Here is a 24755-nt window from a genome sequence, read left to right as displayed (position 1 = left end):
ATGTTCTGCATTTCATCTTTGGTTTTGAGGTGCCCCCTAGTGGAGGACACACTTCATGCAAATTTAAAATGGTGGACAAACGCATGAAACAATGCATATACTTCTAGGTCTTTATTTCTTAAAAAAAGTCAATTAGTTCTTCAGATTAAAGAAATTGGTGACAAATAAGATGGAGATACATCATAGAAGAGGTTGGGAGTCATTTAAGGGTCTTTACAGGGTGATCAGCAAATTGTTTTCAGTGCTGTACAGATTCATAGGCAGGGAACAGAACGCTGATGGATGTTATGGGAGAAGGACTTAACCCTTTGGCAATAACATCACGATGAGACAGGGTCTTTTTCCCTTTGTGGACACTGATCATGACAGGGCATGAAGGCATCAATACCATATAGAAAAGGGTGTCTTAAAAGCAAACAAGGCAGCCTGATCTAATTCAATGGAATGTCAATTCATAAAGGAATCATTTGAACAATAATTGAAGATGTCCAAACTGCGTCATACACTTAAAAGTTCCTTGAGTGAGTAAATAATTACAAAGGTTGACCACAACTTTGTGCTATTTTAAGTGTAAACCTTAATATTAGAAAAATCTGTTAAAATTAACCATTTGTTATAAAGCCCTTAAATGACATCTAAATGTTATGGTTTGAAAAAACAGGAGGTAGAATCCAAAAAAAAGAAAAAGGGGAAGAAAAAGGCCAAAAGAAATAAAATAAAATTAGACAAGCACTTCTGTAACAAAACATTCTGCTGACATGGTTTTAGTCTCCCTCCTCTTCCTCAGACTCTGACTCTACAAGAAACAAATCAAATTAATATCATTACAAGAACCATTTTAATTAACCATTTCAGAGAGAAGAAAAACCTTCTTACCCTCTTCAGCGTTCTTCAGCCATTCTACAAACTTCTTCATCTGCTCGAGGAAGACGCTCTTTCCTTTGGCCATGTGGGCTTCTGTGTACCACTTCAAAATAACCTCCTCGCTCAAAACATCAGCTACAAGCCAAAAACAAAAATCCATTTTCAAAACACTTCAACCAGACATGGTCTGTGCAATGCTGTACAGAGGTTAAGTAACATTTTCATACAAAAAAATCCTGCAGCGTGCCAAGCCATGGGCTTAAGATCAGCTACCTTTGTAAAGAAGCACCACGATCTTCTGGAAGGCCTTCATGAAGTGGATATTGTCGTAGCAGTACTCCTGGATCTTCAGCAGGAGGGTGAGCTCAGACAGGCCCTGGGAGGTGAAGGCCTTCAGCAGTGGGCTGTATTGCTACAAACAAAGTTAGCAGACCATATTACGGTCAGTAATTCGATAAAAGGACATATTGCAGATCATTATACTTCTAGGCACGTCATAGATACCTTCAAGTGTTTGATGGCTTGCTCTGTGACGAGCTCCTCCTTTTTATTCCACTCGACGGAGCTCATGACACTGGTCCACACGATGCCGATCATTGTCTGCTCGGAGATGCTCGTTTTCTTCATCTCTTCCCGAACGTAGGCAATGATCTGGGGAACGAGCAAGACAATTTAAGCAAAACGATAACCGAATGCAATTGCTGTGGCCAACTTGTGCAGAAACTCACGTCTTTGAGGGTCTCGCCACGGGACATCTGCTCTTGCAGTTCTTTCTGAAGCTCTTTGCGTGCTCCGATGGACTGCTGGTTGCGAGCGAAGTCCGAGAGCTCCTTCAGCCCAGCATCGGTGAAATATTTTGAGAAGTGTTCGCAGCTACGCTTGTTGGCAGGGAACAGCTCCTGTTGAGTAAAAGAGGAACATGTTACATGAACATCAGCCAGAAAAATAAAAACTGGTTGTGCACATTTTCTGACATTAATCGATTAAATCACACCATTAATCATGGTTAACCATGCGTCATCACACAATTAACCACAAACCATCACACGATTAAACATGAATCATGTGGTTACTCACACGATTAATCACGCTTAGTCACAAATAATCAATTAATCCCACAAATAATCACGATTAATCCCACCTAACTTTAAAAGTTAAATGTGCTTTTATATTGTAATATTTTTACATTCAAATTAATATACAAGCAAAGACAGTGTTTTTAATATTTGTTAAATATTTTTTTATAACTCAAGGAGAGTACCACTGTTACCAATATTACTGAGGTCTCTAGAAAGGTTCTTTTTACCCTTAATATTAAGCATTAACTATAGGTCTCAATTACACTATAATGTTAAATGGCTATCAATTTTAACATTAGATTTAAAAAAAATACTACTACTAGTAGGAAATATACAAAAGTTATCAAACACCAAATATAGAACAATCCTTGAAGCTACAAAAAGCTATTTGTTTCTTTATTTTCTTTGATTACCAGACATCACAACAGTTTGGTTAATAGCTTATTTGGCTGCTATTACTTTAAGAGCCGCCGCTGCTAAATAAGACACAGATCTGACTAAATATTTTTAATGCTGTTAAAAATAGAAACAAAAAATAAATAATTGCCTGCGTTAACATGCGAATATTAAAAGCACTAATAATAATTAAAAAAAAAAAAAAAAATGTCTTGATTAATGTGGCATGAGAAAAGTTTACCATCTTTTGAGCTTGCAAATAAAATTGTAAAACACTTCAGATATTAATTTTAGTAAAAAATTAAAAGTTAAAATGTGCTTTTGCCAGTTGTGAATTTTCATTTGGCCTTTTCTTTTTATTTCAGGTTTAGTTAAAAGTAATTTTAGTACTTTAACTTAAATTTCTACTTCATGTGTTACTTTCCAAGACAGCATTTCTATTTTTCACAAGTTAAATTTTTTCCTGTTTTATTTTAACATGTAATTTTTATTTTCCTAAAACATTGGTTGAAAAAGTATTTTTATTCACGTTTATTAAACACCTAATGTTATAAATTGTTTTTAGACTATTTACCAAATCATTCAAAGATCATGTATGAATTTTTTTTACCTGATTTTATAGCTTTTTCATATAGCCAAAAGTATTAAACTTTTAAACCTACTATTAAACCTTTATCATATTATATAAACATTGTGTAAAAAATAATATTAATCAAACTTGGGCTGGACAATAATTCAATATAAGAACTTTTTTTTTTTTTAAATATTATATAGTTTCATAGAAAGTGGTTTCATAGACTTGGCAAACTAATTTTTCAGAAGTTCGCTAGTACAGACATCTGTTGTGGGCATTCTTGGCAGTCAAAAAAGATATATATTGTGATATGAACTTTGGCCATATCGTCCAGCCTCAACTCCAACTAAACTATTTTTGGACTGTTTTTAGAACTTGCATCCCAAGTTGAGGCTGCAGTACGATATTTACCATCAGCCTGTTGTCCATGCCAACTTTACGCAAGCTAGCAGCAACTGAGTTGATGTCTTTTTCGTTGATCCAAGATTTGAACAGCTTCACAGCGAAAGAGGCAGACACACCTGCAATAAAACCCAGATGACAGTTAGTTGACAAATTCTTCACTCGAAAGCCTTGCTAGTCTAGTGCCATTAAACAAATTCTAAAGTCAGTCATTACCTTCCTTGACCAAGTTCTCATTAAAGAGGCTGCTCAGGATGGAGGCTGATATATTGCCATTGGCCAGCAGGATTCCGGTAAGCATGGCCAATTTATTCCTCTCTGACTCGGTGAACCCTTTTAAAAACAGCAGCAGCTGTGAAAGAAAAGAGTAGTGAGGATACCATGGGACTTTCCTGATGCACAACGACACCAACTTTGTTTGACTAACAAATATGGTGTAATCCTTAGTGCAACAAGTTTGCTTACCTTCTTAATCTCCTCTTCAAACCCTTTCTCCAGGTACTTGTAACGCCTGATCAGCTTGTTAAAAACCTACGATACGAGGCGAACATGTTAAAGCATGTAAAGAGGAAGCCAGTAAATACACATTACACCCGTCACGGTGATATTAATTCGGAACAAACTCCAAAACAAGAATATTTGCCGGTCAGGTAGCATGTAATTGTAAATACCTGAGCGTAAGCCTGCATGGTCTCCAGGTCTTCACTTGCCGTGAAGAGGCAGTACTCAGTACGGGTCATGTCATCAGATAGGGTGCCTCCTGGGGCTGAAAAAAAAAAAAAAAAAAAATTAACAAATGTGTTACATATTTTAAGATATATATATATATATATATATATATATTTTTTTTTTTACACCAATACTGCTAGTAAATAAAATATATAAATATAGCAGTCAACATTTCAAGTGGATCAGAACCTTTCAAAAACGAAACCATACTTTTTTGATCCACTTCAAATGTTGATTACTGTAAATTAGTAAAAAAAAAAAAATTTAATAAAAAGTATAAATTGTGCCAATACAAGTAAATCTATAAATTGTAGATACATTTCATTTATATATGTGATATTGATGCAAATATTTAAACTATTTTAAATAAATTAGAAAATATTTAGTAAAAAAAAAAAAAAAAAACACTTCATATAGAAATGAATTTGTAAAATGTTTTAGTAAAAGAAAACTAAGAAGAATGTATAAATAGTACCGATAGTAGAATATATTTAGTAAAATATATATTCTACAAAATTTTTGTAAAAGTTGATCTATAAATTGTGTATATATATATATATATATATATATATATATATATATATATATATATATATATATATATATATATACACACACACATTTTATTTACATAAATGAAACTGGTACAAATATTTTGCAACAACTGTTTTTATATAAATATCAGTAGAAAATACTTTATCTAAACATTTCATATACAAATATTAAACAGCAATAGTAAATTAAAGTGCATAAATTGTACTTAGTAGAAAATATTTAATAAAAATATAATTTCTAAAAAAATCTGTGAAAGTAAATAACTCTATAAATTGTAGATACATTTTATTTGTAAACATAACATTAGTATAAATCCTGTAACATATCATTAGACAATATTTAGTTAAAAATTTTTAGATGTACATTACATAAATATATTAGTAAATATTTAGTAAATATAAATGAATACATGTTTAAATTGTGGATACATTTTATTTGTAAATATAAATGACATTAGTATAAATCCTGTAACAATATATCATAAATTTTAGATGTACATTTCATGTATAAAAAAAAAAAACATTTACTAAAAGTGAATAAACGTACTGATTAGTAGAAAATACATTAAATTTAGTAAAAGTACATTAATCTATAAATTATGTACATACACACATTTTATTTATATATGATATAGGAACTAATATTTAGTAATCATTAATACATTTTAATTTTAGATGTACAAAATAAAATGTAAAATGGTATCCAAACTTTACGTAAGTAAAAATAAATTTAGATGGGAACTAGTCAAATATTACAGAAAAATTAGTAAAAGTAAATAAATTGTAGATAAATATTTTCACATATAAACAATTTAAACAAACAAAAAAAAAAAAAGATATAAATACTTAGTAAAAAGTGTACATGTTACTAATATAAAAATAAATAAGAGAGTAAAAAATTAATTAATACCAGCCCATTGACAGAGCCATGGACACTTGCTTACCCAGCATTCCTCCAGCCACCAGGATGTCGAAGAGTGTCTCAGCATACCGGCGGTAGTCGAGCTTGGCGCCAGAGGCATCGAGGAACTTTGCAACCGCTTCCAAATCTGTGCCAGTTTGGTTCAAGCCTTGAACAATACTTTCTTGAAACTGAGTAGGGTCAAATCTCTCCTTTTCATCTGTGAGGAAACCAGAGAAAGCTGCAAAATGGAAGCCACAGATTCAAAACACTGTTATTAAACATTCCTCAGTCTACTTACCTCTTTTCCGAGTTTTAAAACGCTGGCCGGTAAGCGTTGGCTTTTGCTGCTTTTGATTATTCATAAAAGACACCTACGAAAAGACAAAATCCATGAAAACATAAGTGAACATATTTGTGTTCTGAATCATTTCACTGAAGAGCACAAAGAAACGGCATGTAGATGTGGCAAGACATCTCTCAACAAAACAAAACCAAAATAAACGCATTTTTTTTTAAACTTCAGAAACCTTTGATAAACTGGCTTAATTACTACAGATCCAGTTAAACCTGTGATAATTAATCCAACTTGTAATCATAAGCCACGTTGCGTTGTAAGCAAACTATACACAATTTAACATTTTTCATACAAAATTCAATTCATGCTTTAATATAGATATATTGCTGTGTACAGGCCCGTAGCCAGGGGGGGTTCGGGTGGTTCGAACGAACCACCCCATATTGCCAAAGGTCCATAATTTAAATACATTTTTTTTATATAAACAAGTGTTCTTTTAAATAACGACATTGAATTAGTGTAAAAGCTTTAATTATTAAAGATGTCATAAATTTGGGCAAGGAAAGACAAGAATCGCATTATGGATTAAATGCGATAGTCATATAAAGCATGCCACACGGGAGAGAGGGCTGGCTCAAACTGCGGCATCGGCATCTCGCAGCGGCACTTCCGGCGGCATGTCGAGATGCCGCTGTATTTCTCCGGCAGGTGCCGCTACAGCGGCATCGGCATCTCACAGCGGCATCTAGCAGCGGCATCTCACGCCGGCATGTCCAGCAGGCGTACTTTCTTCTTATTAAAAAAAATATATACATTTCAACAAAATAACATAATATACCACAGGACTGTCATTTCTTAAGTATTTATCATATAATGTGTTTATACTGATGCTGGATCAGAACGTGCGTGTGCGTGGCGCTGTGTGCGTGGCGCTGTGTGTGTGGCTGGCTGGCTGTGGCTGTGTGGCTATAGGCTATCTCCAGCAATAAGTATGTGTCAATATCACAGTTATGTTTCAGTGCCAACGAAGTTAGAAGATCACATTCCTTAATAAAATATATGATTTGTATTACATACAATGTCAAGCCGTTTTGAATTTTGAAATTACATCTTGAGATGAGTGTGCATTAATTGCATTACAGAGATTAAACTATCAGTTGATACATCTGCTTAAAATGATAAGTAACTGTTGCATTACCCTTGAAGCATAGCTTTTATGGAAAATAGTGCATGTTTCAGGAAAGATCATTTGACACCAGTTACCACAGAATATGACCCAGATGGACTACACTCCCAGAAAAAAAAGGAACAAAACTATACCTTTTAGGGTACAAGTAGCTGTCACTGGGGTGTTACCAAGGGTACAATTTTTTGGGTACATAATTGTACAATAAGGACCCATTGTGTACCTTTAAAGGTACCTTTATATGTTTTGTTGACCAGGAACAAAATTGAACCTCTGCAGTACCTTTTTTTTTTTTTTTTTACTGTGTATCTATGGATGTCATATTTCATTCTTTATCAGATATTGTTTCTATGGCCCTATGTACCTCTTTTACAGAACACATTTTCATATTTAACATTACTGAGTGCAAGATGTCATTTTTATGTTATCGCTTTTGGGCTTTTAATGAGTTAATGGCTACCCTGGTAAAAAAGAATGTATCAAGAATGTTGGTACACAAACTAACCCTGCTGAAAAAAAACATCTAAAACCAGCCTAGGCTGTTTGGCTGTTTTTGCCAGCCTGGTTTTAGCTGGTCATGCTGAGATTTATTTTATCAGTAAATTCCACATTACAGTATTTCAATGATACCACTGTGTCTGTACTGTTCTCAGTCTACAGTAAAAATAAAAATAAAAAATGAAACCTGTATCACATATTTTGTACAGCTATATTTAATGATTGTACTTGCAAAAACACATTGAAACTATGGGTAACTCGTGTATGGGTGATCTAAAGTAATGTTCCTACGATATTTCATTATAAATTCGTTTTTTGAAACAATGCTTCTGCTAATGCAAGGCTTCTTTAAAGATATGAATGCAATATGCAAAGTTTTGAACACTGAACAGCCTGTGTTACAAATAATGACTGTTTTGAGTTTTGTATCTAGAGTTTTGAAAAATGATATTACAGTTCTGTTATTAGTGCAAAAAAACGATTGTAAAAAAACTGTATTACTAACAATTCCAATTACAGAGCTCTCTAATTCAATTCGTAGTAGTAACAATTCCAGTTAGGGAGCTCTACAAATTAATTTCTACCATTCATATGTCTCCATTGTCTTCCATTCATTTTTAATTACAGAGCTCTACAATTTAATTATTACTAGTAACAATTCCAATTAGAGAGCTCTCTAAATCAATTTTTACTAGTAATAATTCCAATTGCAGAGCTCTCTAAATCAATTTTTACTAGTAATAATTCCAATTGCAGAGCTCTCTAATTCAGTTTTTACTAGTTACAATTCCAATTTGAGAGCTCTCTAATTTAATTATTACTAATAAAAATGCAGTTACACAGCTCTACAATTCAATTTTTACCAGTAAAAAACACATTAAAGATATGTTTAATTGCAGAGCTCTGTAATTGAATTAAAGAGCTGTCTAATTAAGTTCTTACTAGTGACAATTGAATTCGAGAGCTCTCTAATAGGAATTCTTACTAGTAAAAACTGAATTAAAGAGCTATTGGAATTATTACTAGTAAACATTGATTTAAAGAGCTCTCTAATTGTAATTGTTACTAGTAGGAATTCAATTGTAGAGCTCTTTAACTGAAATTCTTAATAGTAGAAATTATGTTGTTAAGCTCTGTAATTAAAAATAAATGGAAGTCAATGGAGACATATGACTAGTAAAAATACATTTGTAGAACTCCCTAATGGGAATTGTTACTAGTAAGAATTAAATTAGAGAGCACTGTAATTGGAATTGTTACTAGTAAGAATTTAATTAGAGAGCTCTTTAATTGTAATTGTAAATAGTAAAATATAATTTAAAGAGCTCTTTGTTTGGAATTGTTACTAGCAGGAATTTAATTATAGAGCTCTCTAAATGAATTGTTACTAAATGCAATTACAACGAGTGACATTAAGTATAATGCGTGCCGCTGCGAGATGCCGATGCCGCAGTTTGAGCCAGCCCTTACTGCCACACGGACCGTTTATACTGTATCCGCTCAGATCACAGCAGCGGAGCGCAAATTCACTAAAGCAGACGCGTTTACTAGCGAGCACTAAACAGCGCTGTAAGATCCACAATGAAGCGCTTGAATTTAATAAAAGAACACAAATGACTTTGCGACTTAAACAGGCAAAACAGCGCTGACAAATAGGAGAAACACTGTGCGCGACGATGCAGTCAGAATCATTTACCATGTAGCCTTTTTATTTTACACTAACTGCACCATGGTATTGCGGTAGAAATGCGGAATATTATATTAATGTAGACATGTATTGCTGTAAAGAAGTAATGTAATATAAGTATAGTATCTATAGCATTTGTGCATTTATACTAAATTTATTTAGACCACTGTTCTTTATACAAATACATAGAAAATATGTGGGCTAGTTAATTTTTATACCATGGTGTTAAGGTGCTATAGGCCTATGTGTGTGTTTTTACTGGTTATCATATATGCTACTAGCAAGGGTTCATTTTAATAACTCAGACAGTCAGAATAATTACATTTCACCATAAAAAATGAGCTTTGTTACAATTTTTACAGATGTTATTGTTTTTTATGAACATTATCTGAGCTGTAAATCATGATAGAGGTTTAATATTTTACTAGACATTGCTTTATCCCGCTCATTCAATATTAATTCTATTTCTGCAGGTCTTAAAAAAGGAAACAAAAAGCCTTAATTTTGATTTAAAAAATCCTGCAGATACCATGTAGGCCTATATAGTTAAACAAAATTCCTTTCTTGATATTTGTGTTTTGAAAAGGAGGACACTGCATTAGGCCCAGAGGTTGAAAGGGGCCCAGAAAACTCAGTGCAGGGGTGTAGCATGGGTCAAGGAAGAACACGGTACTTTCTGACTAGAGGCAGTTCTGGACCCTTTTTAGATTGTCATCAACTTTTTTATTTTTTTTTGTTCAATTTGCACAGTGAACGTAGTTGTAGCTCTTATTTTTGAACTCTCAAAATGCACCAAATTAATGGATTTACCTTTAAAATGTATAAAATTTTCTCCAGGGGGGCATGCCCCCGGACCCCCCTAGAGGGATGCACATTCACCCACAATTGTCTCTCGAAATCTTACATGACCATGCTGTGGGCCTTCAACCAACACCATTACCCCCTGATGTTTTGGCTCAAGCCAAGTTTTTTATTTAAATCCTACAAACTCAATTAGAAGTGTGTCAGTATAAAGGATCTGTGCATTTATTGCATTAACAATGTCAGTTGTGGCTCTTTATTAATTGCTTTAGGTATTTGTGTATATTTACTGAATAAGGTAGTACATGATCTTGGTAGGTTTGACCTCATTGTAGTAAATATGTTTGGTGCATCAAAAATCATGCTTATTAAAATACCAACAGACATGCTAATCCAGCACAAACGTGCATGAGAAGTCACCAAAATGAAGTAGGCGATTTGAACCTAATTAAATACAAAATGGGCGGGAACTGAAAAAGGTCCACTTTTTTGAAAAAAAAGAACCCCCCCTTCTGCTAGGCTGGCTACGGGCCTGGTGTATTAATATTTAACTGAATTTAAGTTTCATTTTACAGGTCTGAACTGCAACTCACGCGCCGGTCGTGTGCTAAGCTAACCGGCTAAAAACGAGGCCTAACTGGTCGAACTATTGTATAAACACCATAAATGAATCTCTATTTTATAATGTTTCAAAGTCAAACGAGAGCAATGTTAATAATTAACATGCTCAGATAAATAAACAGAAAGGAACGAGCATTTTATTGTTTTTATTTAATTGCCATCATGTCGTCAGCTCCGCCATCATGATTTAAATTAAACAGCTGATCACAAAAGTGAGCGCAAAAACGGCCATCCTTACAAAACACGAAGTCACAACAACTCAAAATGAAGCTGTATACGCTTATTAAACGTATATGAAATATATGGAGGACTTACCGAAATGAATGCAGATAAAAAACGGCTTTTTGAACCCAAGAACAAAGCAAGACAATGGCAGGTCCGAACCCGACACACAAAACCCTCCCAGATGGCAAAAGGCTGCTGCGCCTGCGCGGAAGATGAGCTGAAAAAAACAATGGATCGGTCCATTATAGGGGTGTGTACGGGTTGGAGAGGTGGTATGTTGATCGAATCACGCAAATTATACACTCAAACTATTGTTGTGATTATTTTTTTTTAAATAGATAAACACAAACTATTCGAAAAGTCAACAATTTGCTAGTGTTGCGGCTTACCTCGAAGTTTAATAAAAAGATCACCCCTCTGTACTGACAATGATTCGGAAGCCCGATGCTGGTCATACCATTGTAATGAGGGGTGTTATTTCTTTATGGCCAAGCGCAGACCATAAAAAGCAATACGTTTAATGGGGTCAACACGCAAACATCTGATTTGCATATTTTTGTAATTCTTAGCGTTATGCTAAAGATGTGACTTTTTATACTTTGAAATAATGCAGGAATGATTTCACACTGGCACTTTCACTCATATTTCATATTTTACTCAGTAGCCCAAGTTAATTTGGTAACTAGCCATGTATAATTGCAAAACAAACAACTACATGATGTAATACGAACCAGCTCATTACTAAAAACAACAAATAATATAATATTAAGTTGTTTTGCACTTTAACTTTATTTGTCCAAACACAATTACACATTTTAAAGCAAAGACTGGGATATTATTATTCCTCATCTTCAGCATCCATACAGCTTGTTGATTCTCAGGATGTCGGTGTTGGACATTCCCTGCCTCTGTCCAATTTCCACTGTCCCATCAGGAAAGGGAGTGATGGTTTCCAGCCCGGCCTGGATGGAGAAGGCTGTTCTTCCATAGTGCATGATGGAGCCATAGTCGTATGGAGTGTTTTGGTTGTTGGTGTTTTGTTTCTGGAAGTTGTAGGCCATATCAGGAGAGATGTTCTCCCAGTTGATCTTGACATACTTGTCGCGATCGCTCCTGGTTTGCTCGTGGTAGAAGCCCAGGGCATGATTGAACTCATGCTGAACGATGCCGTGATACACACAGCCGAACCTATTGAGGGAGACCACCTGTTTGCCACCAGTTCTACCAAGAGAAGAGTAGCACCTGAGAGGAGAGAAGAAACAAAGAGGTTAAATATAAGTTTTGAACTAAGGCCAGTTAAATATTTCTGGTTAATACTGTACACTTGTTCTCACCCGTCTTTGTTCTCAATACTGATGTAGTCAATCTGAGTTGATCTGGGTACGAAGCGGATGCAGGTTTTGGAGTGAAAGGTGGACATGGCGTTCGCAATCACTGATCTGTCATAATAGGCTGCAAACAAAAAAAGGCCACAGGTTTAAAATAAGATCTACATGAATCATAGATATGTTCAATGATTGAAGGAGATTCACTCACAGAATTCACTGCTCACTATGTAAGGGATCTCCACTATGTTGTTAGCGTTTTTCTTCCAGAAACAGTTGTTGTTCAAGCAGTAGAGAGCATTTCTGGTTTTGGGAAACACCAGATCTCCTTCAATCAAGACTTCAGAAGATCCTGTATTTAAATGGTAGCATTTTGATGAAATAACTGGACTTATTTAGAATCGTGATCACATTTAACAATATTTTGTGAAACCTATTAAAATCTACAAGGTGCCTGACCATTGTTAGACTCCAGAATCCTTGTAGTGATGTCCAGAGGTTCAGGCTCTGATATAAACACTCCTTCAAACCTTTCCTCCTGGTGGCAGAAACAGAAGTGTTTAAAATCACTTGTATGAGGAAGATTGATCTAAGGCAGAGAATAGATCAGATCTTACCATGAGAGGAGACGCCTGTGAGATGCCAAACAGCAGCAGCAGAATGGAGAGGGAGGCTTTTGTGTCCATGTTGTCTCAGTGTGTAGAGATGTTCAGATGCTCCTGTGCTGAGCTTTGGTGTCTTTGTGCTGTCAGACCTGGACTTTATATTCACCTGAGTAGGTGGGTCTACTGTGGGATTATGGGTAGGGTCTTAACATCAAGAGTCTAAAATGTGTACCATTAGGGAGGAAACTCAGACCTCACCTTGTGATCCAAAACAAAACAGAATAAGTAAAATATCCTAGTTTGTTCAACTAATCCAATGAAATGGACATGCTGTAGCACTTGGACTTTACTAAGTGCTCAAAACAGTGCTGTACAGGTAAAGGATTTGTTGGTAATTTACCTACAGTTTACTAATGGTGGGCACATGTCTAAAAAAATAGCAATAGCTATTTTTTTAGCTATTTTAGTATCTATTTTTTTAGGATAGCTAATCAGCAGATAAAATAAATTAGTTTAGGTTAAAATTTCTGATTCTAGATAATAAATAAAATTTAGACACAACTATTGTATAATGTTGAAATATTGTGAGGAAATATGTAATAATATAGTAGTATAGTATAATCACAATGCTGCTCTGCTCCGGCAATTTGATAATACCTAGAATATCAAAATCAACTGCGGGCGGCAGATCTTTTTCATATATAGCGCCCAAACTCTGGAACAATCTACCTAACACTGTTCGGGAGGCAGACACACTCTGTCAGTTTAAATCTAGATTAAAGACCCATCTCTTTAACCTGGCCTACACTTAATACATTTCTATAATCCAAATCCGTTAAAGGATTGTTAGGCTGCATTAATTAGGTCAACCGGAACCGGGAACACTTCCCATAACACCTGATGTACTAATTGCATCAGAAGAAGAATGGCATCTACGCTAATATTAGTATCTTTCCTTCTTATTCCGAGGTCACCGTAGCCACCTGTATCCAGATCAGACAGTCACTGCAGTCCCAAGGATTTAGTCCGTACCCATCAGCACCCAGAGATAACCTCTACAGTCCTGAAAGTCAGCAGAATCTGTGTCAACAAGATGAGCCCCAGAGACAGATCATCAGTGAAGACCTCATCACCTAGACGACCATCGACGCAAGACCGCGAAAACCAGATGAGTCCTCTCCAATCTGATTTTGTGGCAACATGGAACTTTTGCATCTACATTAATATTAGTCTGTTTGTTTCTTATTCCCAGGTCACCATAGCCACCAGATCCGTCTAAACAGCCACCGGCACAAGGCCATGGGAACCAGATGAGTCCTCTCCAATTTGACTTTGATGCAATATGGAACTTTTGTATTATTATTGACACTTCATTGTCTTATTTTAATACTGTAAAGTTGCTTTGACACAACTTAATTTGAGTTCTGCGGACCCTCCTTGTATGCTGCTGTTTTGGGGCACTAAAAAAAAAAAAAAAAACTGCAGCATGTAAAACCAATAAATAACAAGAAGTTAGTTGTCTATTTCTGCAGGCATTTGGTCTAACAGCCGAGGTCAGAGTTTCCTCCCTTTAGTTACACACATTAGTCTCTGGACATTAAAACCCTACCCATAATCCCCCAGTAGACCCACCTACTCAGGTGAATATAAAGTCCAGGTCTGACAGCACAAAGACACCAAAGCTCAGCACAGGAGCATCTGAACATCTCTACACACTGAGACAACATGGACACAAGAGCCTCCCTCTCCATTCTGCTGCTTCTGTTTGGCGTCTCACAGGCGTCTCCTCTCATGGTAAGATCTGGTGGAGTATCTGCCGTAAATGATCAATGTTCCTTCTATGAATCGTTTTAAACATTTCTGTCACCAGGATGAAAAGTTTGAAGGGGTGTTTATATCAGAGCCTGAGCCTCTGGACATCACTACAAGGATTTTGGAGTCTAACAATGGTCAGGCACCTTGGAGATTTCTGTACAGTCACCAATGCATTTCACAAAATAGTAGTACAATGTGGTCAAGATGTATGAACATGTTTTATTATTTCATTATTACCTTTCTCTTTAAATAAAGGATCTTCTGAAGTCTTGATTGAAGGAGATCTGGTGTTTCCCAAAACCAGAAATGCACTCTACTGCTTTAACAACAACTGTTTCTGGAAGAAAAACGCTAACAACATAGTGGAGATCCCTTACATAATGAGCAGTGAATTCTGTGAGTGAATCTCCTTCAATCATTGAACATATCTTTGATTCATGAAGATGTCATTTTAAACCTGTAGCCCTTTTGTTCGCAGCCTATAATGACAGATCAGTGATTGCGAACGCCATGTCCACCTTTCACTCCAAAACCTGCATCCGCTTTGTGGCCAGATCATCTCAGATTGACTACATCAGTATTGAGAACAAAGATGGGTGAGAACAATCATACAATATCAGAAATGTTTAACCGGCCTTAGTCCAAAACATTGCATATATTTAACCTCTTTGTTTCTTCTCTCCTCTCAGGTGCTACTCTTCTCTTGGTAGAACTGGTGGCAAACAGGTGGTCTCCCTCAATAGGTTCGGCTGTGTGTATCACGGCATCGTTCAGCATGAGTTCAATCATGCCCTGGGCTTCTACCACGAGCAAACCAGGAGCGATCGCGACAAGTACGTCAAGATCAACTGGGAGAACATCTCTCCTGATATGGCCTACAACTTCCAGAAACAAAACACCAACAACCAAAACACTCCATACGACTACGGCTCCATCATGCACTATGGAAGAACAGCCTTCTCCATCCAGGCCGGACTGGAAACCATCACTCCCTTTCCTGATGGGACGGTGGAAATCGGACAGAGGCAGGGAATGTCCAACACTGACATCCTGAGAATCAACAAGCTGTATGGATGCTGAAGATGAGGAAAAATTAAATATGTATCATGTGTCTGACAATCGTGATGACGGTCTTTGCTTTCTGGTGTTTAAGTTCTGAATTGTGTGATTGTGTGGGGAAAAAATAAAGTTACTCAAATTAAGTTTAACTTAAGTTTTTATTGTTTGCAGTTTAATATGTCATTATAAACAATAAGCTACAGTTTGAAACCATAAACCCACTTTTGCTAAAATGGGGCGAAAAAATGGCAATTCTGAATTCTTTGCTTTTAGCAATAAAATATACTGCATTAACTAAAAATTTGAGAACCAATGTTTGTGCGCAGATTATTATTCTCCTTATTTGCTGTAAAGTGCTCCAACTTTGTTGCATTTATATGAACAAAACAAGAACAAAAGTTTTCTCCTGACCACCATATTAAAATTGAACATTAAAGATTTTTTAGTCAATACAACACCAATTTAGATGGAACCCATCATCAATCAACAATAACGTTGTTTCTCTGACCTAAAGGTGCTATGAGAGAGTTGTAAATAATGCTACAGAATGAAGAAAAACATGCTTTAAATTATGTATTACTGCAGCTGACACTTTCAAATCAACAAACTGAAACAAAAGCCGGTAAAAGTTTTATTTTCTTTCACTGAAAAATGTATTTCTTTTAGTTTATGTTTATGATGGATAATGAAAATTAAAGAAAATTAACTTTTGTATAGAAGCCTTATATTCTGCTGTAATCATCTGTATATGTGTTGCAAAAATACAGAACAAGAAATGTATACAAATAGGGCTCTTAAAAATATCCAAATAGTTATATAAAATGAATAGTTGACACCAAAATAAAAATCTCATTATTTCTCACTCTCATGTCTCTTCAAAACATGATGTTTTCATCTTGAAAGACAACAATGGATGATGATTGTGACCATCACGCTCCAAACAGCACATCAAAGTAATTAATTTGTGATTTGTGTGTTTTTCCAAGTTTTCAGAATTAATTTGATTGTTTATGTGATAAACACACTGTAATTGATGTTGTATTGATCAAAAAATCTTGTCATGTTTAATTTGAAATTTGGCACTCACAAGAAAACTATTGTTCCCTTCCGGGAACTCTACACTGCGTCCTGAGACACTTTGGGGAACGCCATTGGCGGGCCGCACTCTGAGTCATGTCCAACGTCCAATGAGAAACGGGAGTGACGTCACAGGCGCGGTGACGTCATCGACCAGGAAGTATATAAGCACGTGCGTTTGAAGCTGGCGTCAGCTTTTGTCATTCAGCGAGAGCGCTCTGTGTCTTTGTCTGTCTGGTTTTACTGCTGTTTTTTCGTGCCAAATTGCACCACTTTTATTTGAGCAGTATGCCAAAAGGGGGAAAACGATCTTTTAAAGCAAAAAGAGCGGTTGAGCAGCCACATAGAAAGTGTGTCCCTCCCTGCCAACGTTTCATTGTTGGTGGGGATACACACGATCTATGTGTAGTCTGCTTGGGAGCGGAGCATGCTAGGTCAGCCCTTGAGGGGGTTGGCTGCCCGCAGTGCGAGCGAATGCCGCTGCGGTTGCTCCGTTCCCGGAAAGCCCTCTTTGAGGAGGGGGCTTTCACTAGCGTTCCCCGTGGGTCTGGCCCCGCTTCCGCTGAGGCGGAGCGGCAGCTGCACTCATGGGGTTCGCAGGTAGATCTGCTGGAGGGAGTTGAGACGGGTGATCCCCTATCTCTCTCCTCACCCAGCGGATCGTATGACCTCCTCTTGGATGAGGAAGCCCGCACTGCGGTTCCTTCCCTCCAAGAGGAGGAGTCAGCGCTCCTTCTGTCTTCCTCCGAGGAGGTTGATGTTGAGAGCGTTGACACCCCACAACCGCCCCCCCATTCACCCCAATACGAGGAGCTAGTGGAGGTGCTGACTAGCGCGGTGGCCAAGCTTAACATCAGTTGGCCACCAGCACAAGACCATGAACCGCAGGGAAGCAGGCTCGATGAGCGCTTCCTGCGGGCAAAGCCAGCACCTCCCAAACGGAGCCTTCCTTTTTTCCCCGATCTCCACAAAGAGATCAGGAGATCGTGGGAAAAACCGTATTCCTCGCGTCTCTTCTCCCCCACCTCTGATTACTACGGTAATGTGGGGGGGATGGAGGAATATGGTTACAGGGCGATGCCCCAGGTCGAGCAGACACTAGCGAGCTATCTGTCTCCCGGCCTGGCATCGTCCTTGAAGGCTCCGTCCTTACCCACCAGGCCACTAAAGATCACGTCTGGTCTGATGGGTAAGGCATATGCGGCAGCAGGTCAGGCTGGTGGTTGCCTACACACCATGTCTGTGCTCCAGGCATACCAGGCCGACCTGCTGAAGGAGTTTAGTGACGGTGAGGAAGTGAGCGTCACAGAGATGCGCAGGACCGCAGACCTGGCGCTCCGAGGCATCTCTGGTTGACCCTGTCCGACATGAAGGAGAAGGACAGGGTCACGCTCCTGGACGCCCCCCTGCAGCCCTTTGGCCTCTTTGGTGACTCTGTGGACACTGTTGTCAGCAGACACCAGGAGGCCCGCAGGCAGGCAGCGGCGTTCCAGCGGTTTCTTCCTCGCCGCACTTACTCCTCTGGGGCTGCTGGACGGGAGCAGCCCCAGCCGCAAGCTAGCTCCTCGCACCGGGGTGCACAGAAAAGGAGTGTTGCTACCCGCACCCCTCCGGCTAAGCCTAGAGGGCGGGCTCAGCAACACTCCAAGCCGGGGTCCTCTAAGACTAGGCCGGACCTGAGGGTCGTCCTACAGTCTAAGAGGACCGCGGCTAAACGGCCCTGATGGTCGTGGCCCAGGGCCAATGAGGGCAGCCCCTCTCGAAGACTTAGGTGCTTCACCGCCTCTGAGGAGTACGGTGACCACCTCTCTTCGGGGCCCTCAGGAGATTCGTCAGCTAACCCTGCCGGTGTTACAGGGCGCGGCAGTCTCCCGCGAACATCATTCTCTGGTCCTTCCGCCCGGAATCGTAGCGGAACCAGAGAGTTCGCCACCCCCACGGGGGTCTCTAGAGCGCTCACTTCAGGTGCATCCTGCCAGTTCGCTGCTACAGGTCACCAAGTTAGCTCCTCTAATAAATCCAGAGACCAGTCTCGAGAGGCTGGTTCCCTTAGTAGAATTTCTGGCAGCGTGGAAACTACTGCCAAATATTTCTATGTGGGTCCTGCGTACTGTAGAGAAAGGTTATTGCATTCAATTCGGCGCCAAGCCGCCGCCTTTCAGCGGGGTATTTCCTACTCTGGTAGGCCCCGAGCAGGCTCTGGTATTGGAACAGGAAGTGAATACTCTCCTGAGGAAGGAGGCCATCGAGGTGGTCCCTCCTCAACACAGAGAATCCGGGTTCTACAGCCGGTACTTCATTGTTCCCAAGAAGGATGGGGGCCTGTGGCCCATTTTAGATCTCAGACAGCTAAACCTCTCAGTAAGAAAACTGAAGTTCAAAATGTTGACTGTCAGACAGGTCGTGTCTCAAATCAGGTCCGAGGACTGGTTTGTCACGATAGATCTGAAAGACGCATACTTTCACGTCTCCATCCTTCCTCAACACCGGAAGTTCCTCAGGTTCGCTTTCAGGGGCAAAGCTTACCAATACAGAGTTCTTCCGTTCGGCCTAGCGCTCTCTCCCCGAACTTTCACGAAGTGTGTGGATGCTGCTCTGGCTCCACTGCGACTCCAGGGCATCCGCATACTCAACTACATAGACGACTGGCTCATCCTAGCCAGTTCAGAACAGTTAGCGGCTCAACATCGAGATGTTGTTCTTGCTCACATGAAAAAGCTGGGGTTGAGACTCAACGCCAAGAAAAGTGTGCTGTCTCCATTACAGAGAACCACTTCTCTAGGTGTAATCTGGGATTCGACCACGATGCAGGCACGATTGTCACCTGCTCGGATCGAGTCGATCCTTACTGCAGCAAATGCGGTCAAGCTAGGCCTGCTACTCACTGTCAAACAGTTCCAAGTACTGTTAGGTCTTATGGCAGCTGCATCCAACGTGATACCTCTTGGACTGCTGCACATGAGACCACTGCAGTGGTGGCTCAAAACCAAAGGGTTTTCCCCGAGGGGGAACCCATTCCGCAAGATCAAGGTCACGCGGCGCTGCCTACGTGCCTTAGTCATGTGGAAAAAGCCCTGGTTCCTATTACAAGGTCCAGCGCTGGGAGCTCCTTGCCGCCGCGTCACGCTAGCGACAGATGCATCCCTCACCGGGTGGGGAGCGGTTATGAGTGGCCGCTCCGCCCAAGGCCTATGGAACGACCGGCATCACTCTTGGCACATAAATTGCCTAGAAATGTTGGCAGTGTTCCTGGCTCTGAAGCATTTCCTTCCAGACCTGAGAAACCGTCACGTGCTGGTCCGCACAGACAACACGGCGGTGGTCTACTATATAAACCACCAGGGAGGTCTGCGTTCACGCCCCTTATACAAGCTGGCGTGCCAGATCATCCTGTGGTCACAAGGGAAGCTTCTCTCATTGAGAGCAGTTCACATTCCTGGACGTCTCAATGTGGGAGCAGACGTCCTGTCGAGGCAGGGGCTGAGGCCCGGGGAATGGATGCTTCACCCTCAGGTGGTGAAGCAGATATGGAGAGTCTTTGGTCAAGCCCAGGTGGACCTCTTTGCGACTCAGGAGACATCGCAATGTCCCCTTTGGTACTCTCTAGTTCCTCCAGCTCCTCTCGGACTGGATGCCATGGTACAGACGTGGCCGAGGCTTCGTCTGTACGCTTTTCCCCCGATCGCTCTGCTCCCGGGAGTTCTGGAAAGAGTGCGCCGGTACGGAGTACGGCTGCTGCTAGTAGCCCCGTACTGGCCGGCCCGAGTATGGTTCTCGGATATAATCGCCCTCCTCGACGGCTCTCCATGGGAGATTCCTGTCAGGAGCGACCTTCTTTCTCAGGCTGGGGGCGCAATATGCCACCCCCACCCAGAGAAGTGGAAGTTATGGGTGTGGCCCCTGAGGGGGCACAACTCATAGAAGCTGGTCTCTCAACCGAGGTTGTTGAGACCATCCTTCAATCCAGAGCTCCCTCTACGAGGAAACTTTATGGCCTAAAGTGGAACCTGTTTGCGTCATGGTGTCATGAACGCCGCTTAGACCCAGTCCACTGCCCGGTTGGTACAGTGCTGGAGTTCCTGCAAACTCGTTTGTCCGCTGGGTTAGCTCACTCCACCTTGAAGGTGTACGTGGCGGCTATATCGGCTTACCACGCCCTTCATGGCGGCCTTTCAGTGGGCAAGAACCCCCTGGTCTCACGTTTCCTCCGCGGTGCACTCAGGCTGAGGCCTCGTGCAAGACCGAAAGTCCCTACATGGGACTTAGCTGTGGTGTTGGAGGCGCTGTGTAAGCCTCCCTTCGAGCCTCTGGAGGAGGCCTCCGATCGGATGCTTACCCTAAAGACAGCATTGCTGCTGGCGCTAACGTCTCTCAAGAGAGTCGGGGACCTGCAGGCCCTTTCAGTGGCCCCTTCTTACATTGACTTTGCCCCAGGGTTGGCCAAAGCATTCCTTTACCCACGAGCTGGGTACGTACCCAAGGTCCCATCAGCGACACCACAGCCAATAACGCTCCAAGCGTTTTACCCTCCTCCATTCGTGGAGCACGACCAGAGGAAGTATAATTTAATGTGTCCACAGAGCTGCCCTGTGGCGTAAATCAGAGCAACTTTTGGTCTGTTACGGCCCCCCTAAGAGGGGGTGCCCGGCTTCCAAGCCTACTATCAGTAAGTGGATCATTGATGCCATCTCTACTGCCTACGAGTCCTCTGGTCTCCCATCCCCGATGGGAGTCAAGGCTCACTCAACTAGAGGCATTGCAGCCTCTAAAGCTCTGATGGCAGGTGTCCCGATCCAGGACATCTGCAGTGCGGCGGGTTGGTCCTCACCTCTAACGTTCGTCAGATTCTACGAACTAGACCTCAGAGTCACTCCTGGCTCAGTCGTCCTTCAGCCCTAGCATTGCTAGGCCTAGAGGTGCTTAGGCGCTTTCCTCTATGGAGGAAAAGGATTTCTACCCTCTCGACCTGGCAGTCCTCCAGGCGAGAGGTGTGATATCCTGCCTCGCGTGCCCGAGGGCCGAGGCCTGTGTTCCTCTTGTCTGGTGGTTGATCACAGACAGAGATGTTTTCTAGTGTCCTGGCGGTCCACCAGGCACTTCTTGTGTCCCTCTTGTTCTGGCCGTAGCGCAGACAAAGGTCTACCACTTCTCCTCGTGTGCCCGAGGGCCGAGGAGCCTTTCTCCCCCTGCACTGGTCTTGTGACAGGCAGCGGTTGAGAACCCTAGCCTCGTGTGCCTGAGGGCCGAGGCTCATTTATCCCTCTTGTCTGGTGGTTGATCACAGACAGAGATGTATTCCAGTGTCCTGGCACGTTCACCAGGCACTTCTTGTGTCCCTCTTGTTCTGGCCGTAGCGCAGACAAAGGACTACCACTTCTCCTCGTGTGCCCAAGGGCCGAGGAGCCTTTCTCCCCCTGCACTGGTCTTGTGACAGGCAGCGGTTGAGAACCCTAGCCTCGTGTGCCTGAGGGCCGAGGCTCATTTTTCCCTCTTGTCTGGTGGTGGATCACAGACAGAGATGTATTCCAGTGTCCTGGCACGTTCACCAGGCACTTCTTGTGTCCCTCTTGTTCTGGCCGTAGCGCAGACAAAGGACTACCATTTCTCCTCGTGTGCCCAAGGGCCGAGGAGCCTTTCTCCCCCTGCACTGGTCTTGTGACAGGCAGCGGTTGAGAACCCTAGCCTCGTGTGCCTGAGGGCCGAGGCTCATTTATCCCTCTTGTCTGGTGGTGGATCACAGACAGAGATGTATTCCAGTGTCCTGGCACGTTCACCAGGCACTTCTTGTGTCCCTCTTGTTCTGGCCGTAGCGCAGACAAAGGACTACCATTTCTCCTCGTGTGCCTGAGGGCCGAGGCTCATTTATCCCTCTTGTCTGGTGGTTGATCACAGACAGAGATGCATTATCACTCGCGTCCTGGCAAGATCACCAGGCGGAGTTTCCATAGTGTCTCATCAGGTAAGTATTACCAGACACTGGATTATGCTAACCTCGTGTGCCCGAGGGCCGAGGTACATTCTCTCCCTCTTGTCTGGTGGGCTCCACAGACAGAGATGTATTATCACTCATGTCCTGGCAAGTTTCCCAGGCTGAAGTGTACCAAGACAAAACTTTTCCACCCTTGGCCTAGCAGACAAAAACTGGGCAGGGCCTTGGAAATTATGGGGGCGTTGATACCTCGTTCCCCAAAGTGTCTCAGGACGCAGTGTAGAGTTCCCGGAAGGGAACGTCTCAGGTTACGTATGTAACCCTGGTTCCCTGAGGGAACGAGACACTGCGTCTCGGACCATAATTCCCGCATCCCTGCTGCGCTCGCTTCATTCCTATAAGCCGACGCCAGCTTCAAACGCACGTGCTTATATACTTCCTGGTCGATGACGTCACCGCGCCTGTGACGTCACTCCCGTTTCTCATTGGACGTTGGACATGACTCAGAGTGCGGCCCGCCAATGGCGTTCCCCAAAGTGTCTCAGGACGCAGTGTCTCGTTCCCTCAGGGAACCAGGGTTACATACGTAACCTGAGACGTTTTGTTTATATAAATGCAGCAATAGTGCGCTTACAGTAACAGCATATAAGGAGAAGAAGAACCTGCTCAAAAACCTCACTGGTTAACACGTCTGACGTTAATGCAATATATTTTAATGTTAAAAGGAAAGAATTCAGAATTGTTATTTTTGCACCTTTTTCCAGCAAAAGTGTGTTTATGGTTTAAAACTCTAGCTTTTATTATTTATGATGAGATATTAAAATGCAAACAATATAAACATAGGTTGTGTGTAACTTTATTTTTCTCAGCACAATCACACATTTCAGAACTTAAACACCAGAAAGCAAAGACCATCATCACTATTCATCTACAGACACATGACACATATTTAATTATTCCTCATCTTCAGCATCCATACAGCTTGTTGATTCTCAGGATGTCGGTGTTGGACATTCCCTGCCTCTGTCCGATTTCCACCGTCCCATCAGGAAAGGGAGTGATGGTTTCCAGACCGGCCTGGATGGAGAAGGCTGTTCTTCCATAGTGCATGATGGAGCCGTAGTCGTATGGAGTGTTTTGGTTGTTGGTGTTTTGTTTCTGGAAGTTGTAGGCCATATCAGGAGAGATGTTCTCCCAGTTGATCTTGACGTACTTGTCACGATCGCTCCTGGTTTGCTCGTGGTAGAAGCCCAGGGCATGATTGAACTCATGCTGAACGATGCCGTGATACACACAGCCGAACCTGTTGAGGGAGACCACCTGTTTGCCACCAGTTCTACCAAGAGAAGAGTAGCACCTGAGAGAAGAGAAGAAACAAAGAGGTTAAATATAAGCAATGTTTTGGACTAAGGCCAGTTAAATGTTTCTGGTTTTGGATGATTGTTCTCACCCATCTTTGTTCTCAATACTGATGTAGTCGATCTGAGTTGATCTGGGAACGAAGCGGATGCAGGTTTTGGAGTGAAAGGTGGACATGGCGTTCGCAATCACTGATTTGTCATAATAGGCTGCGAACAAAAAAAAAAGGCCACAGGTTTAAAATAAGATTTACATGAATCATAGATATGTTCAATGATTGAAGGTGATTCACTCACAGAATTCACTGCTCATTATGTAAGGGATCTCCACTATGTTGTTAGCGTTTTTCTTCCAGAAACAGTTGTTGTTAAAGCAGTAGAGAGCATTTCTGGTTTTGGGAAACACCAGATCTCCTTCAATCAAGACTTCAGAAGATCCTGTATTTAAATGGAAACATTTTAATGAAATAACTGGACTTATTTAGAATCGTGATCACATTTAACGCTATTTTGTGAAACCCATTGCAAACTACAAGGTGCCTGACCATTGTTAGACTCCAGAATCCTTGTAGTGATGTCCAAAGGCTCAGGCTCTGATATAAACACTCCTTCAAACCTTTCCTCCTGGTGACAGAAACAGAAATGTTTAAAACGACTCTTTGGAGGAACGTTGATCATTTAAGGCAGAGACTAGACCAGATCTTACCATGGGAGGAGACGCCTGTGAGAAGCCAAACAGCAGCAGCAGAATGGAGAGGGAGGCTCTTGTGTC

At 41.1% G+C, this 24755-nt stretch overlaps 4 protein-coding genes across 4 annotated transcripts; 1 reads left to right on the top strand and 3 right to left on the bottom strand.

Annotated features, from left to right (window-relative positions):
• Positions 1-96: 96 nt before the first annotated feature.
• Positions 97-11011, bottom strand: bzw1a (basic leucine zipper and W2 domains 1a). The gene is made up of 12 exons (XM_073844758.1): positions 10906-11011; positions 5801-5873; positions 5543-5719; positions 3987-4081; positions 3781-3846; positions 3532-3667; positions 3325-3434; positions 1593-1763; positions 1369-1515; positions 1138-1276; positions 877-999; positions 97-796 (listed from the first exon to the last, which is right to left on the bottom strand). The coding sequence occupies exons 2-12, from the start codon at positions 5862-5864 to the stop codon at positions 765-767; spliced, it is 1260 nt and encodes a 419-aa protein (XP_073700859.1). The 5' UTR covers positions 5865-5873; positions 10906-11011; the 3' UTR covers positions 97-764.
• A 655-nt stretch (positions 11012-11666) lies between these two features.
• Positions 11667-12826, bottom strand: LOC141339125 (hatching enzyme 1.2-like). The gene is made up of 5 exons (XM_073844759.1): positions 12758-12826; positions 12600-12675; positions 12352-12492; positions 12150-12267; positions 11667-12057 (listed from the first exon to the last, which is right to left on the bottom strand). The coding sequence occupies exons 1-5, from the start codon at positions 12824-12826 to the stop codon at positions 11667-11669; spliced, it is 795 nt and encodes a 264-aa protein (XP_073700860.1).
• A 1644-nt stretch (positions 12827-14470) lies between these two features.
• On the top strand, positions 14471-15640 carry LOC141338285 (hatching enzyme 1.2-like). The gene is made up of 5 exons (XM_073843827.1): positions 14471-14539; positions 14616-14694; positions 14816-14956; positions 15039-15156; positions 15250-15640. The coding sequence occupies exons 1-5, from the start codon at positions 14471-14473 to the stop codon at positions 15638-15640; spliced, it is 798 nt and encodes a 265-aa protein (XP_073699928.1).
• Positions 15641-23591: 7951 nt separating this feature from the next.
• Positions 23592-24749, bottom strand: LOC141338287 (hatching enzyme 1.2-like; the record flags this gene model as incomplete). Its single annotated transcript, XM_073843828.1, has 5 exons — positions 23592-23982; positions 24076-24193; positions 24281-24421; positions 24529-24607; positions 24690-24749. Coding segments are annotated over 5 exons (789 nt in total), but the record flags the coding sequence as incomplete, so codon positions are not given.
• Positions 24750-24755: the final 6 nt, after the last annotated feature.

This window comes from Garra rufa, chromosome 7 (assembly GCF_049309525.1).
Source record: "Garra rufa chromosome 7, GarRuf1.0, whole genome shotgun sequence".
In the NCBI taxonomy this organism is placed as follows: domain Eukaryota; kingdom Metazoa; phylum Chordata; class Actinopteri; order Cypriniformes; family Cyprinidae; genus Garra; species Garra rufa.
This window is presented reverse-complemented; position numbering and strand designations above follow the sequence as displayed.

Coding starts and splice junctions, on each gene's coding strand:
- bzw1a (XM_073844758.1), bottom strand. CDS start 5,864: ATGAATAATCAAAAGCAGCAAAAGCCAACGCTTACCGGCCAGCGTTTT. Junction 5,720..5,800: donor TTTTAAAACTCGGAAAAGAG/GTAAGTAGACTG, acceptor GTTTCCTCACAG/ATGAAAAGGAGAGATTTGAC. Junction 797..876: donor GCTGAAGAACGCTGAAGAGG/GTAAGAAGGTTT, acceptor TGTTTCTTGTAG/AGTCAGAGTCTGAGGAAGAG.
- LOC141339125 (XM_073844759.1), bottom strand. CDS start 12,826: ATGGACACAAAAGCCTCCCTCTCCATTCTGCTGCTGCTGTTTGGCATC. Junction 12,493..12,599: donor GATTCTGGAGTCTAACAATG/GTCAGGCACCTT, acceptor ATTTAAATACAG/GATCTTCTGAAGTCTTGATT. Junction 12,268..12,351: donor CATAGTGAGCAGTGAATTCT/GTGAGTGAATCT, acceptor TTTTGTTTGCAG/CCTATTATGACAGATCAGTG.
- LOC141338285 (XM_073843827.1), top strand. CDS start 14,471: ATGGACACAAGAGCCTCCCTCTCCATTCTGCTGCTTCTGTTTGGCGTC. Junction 14,957..15,038: donor CATAATGAGCAGTGAATTCT/GTGAGTGAATCT, acceptor TTTTGTTCGCAG/CCTATAATGACAGATCAGTG. Junction 15,157..15,249: donor AGTATTGAGAACAAAGATGG/GTGAGAACAATC, acceptor CTCTCCTCTCAG/GTGCTACTCTTCTCTTGGTA.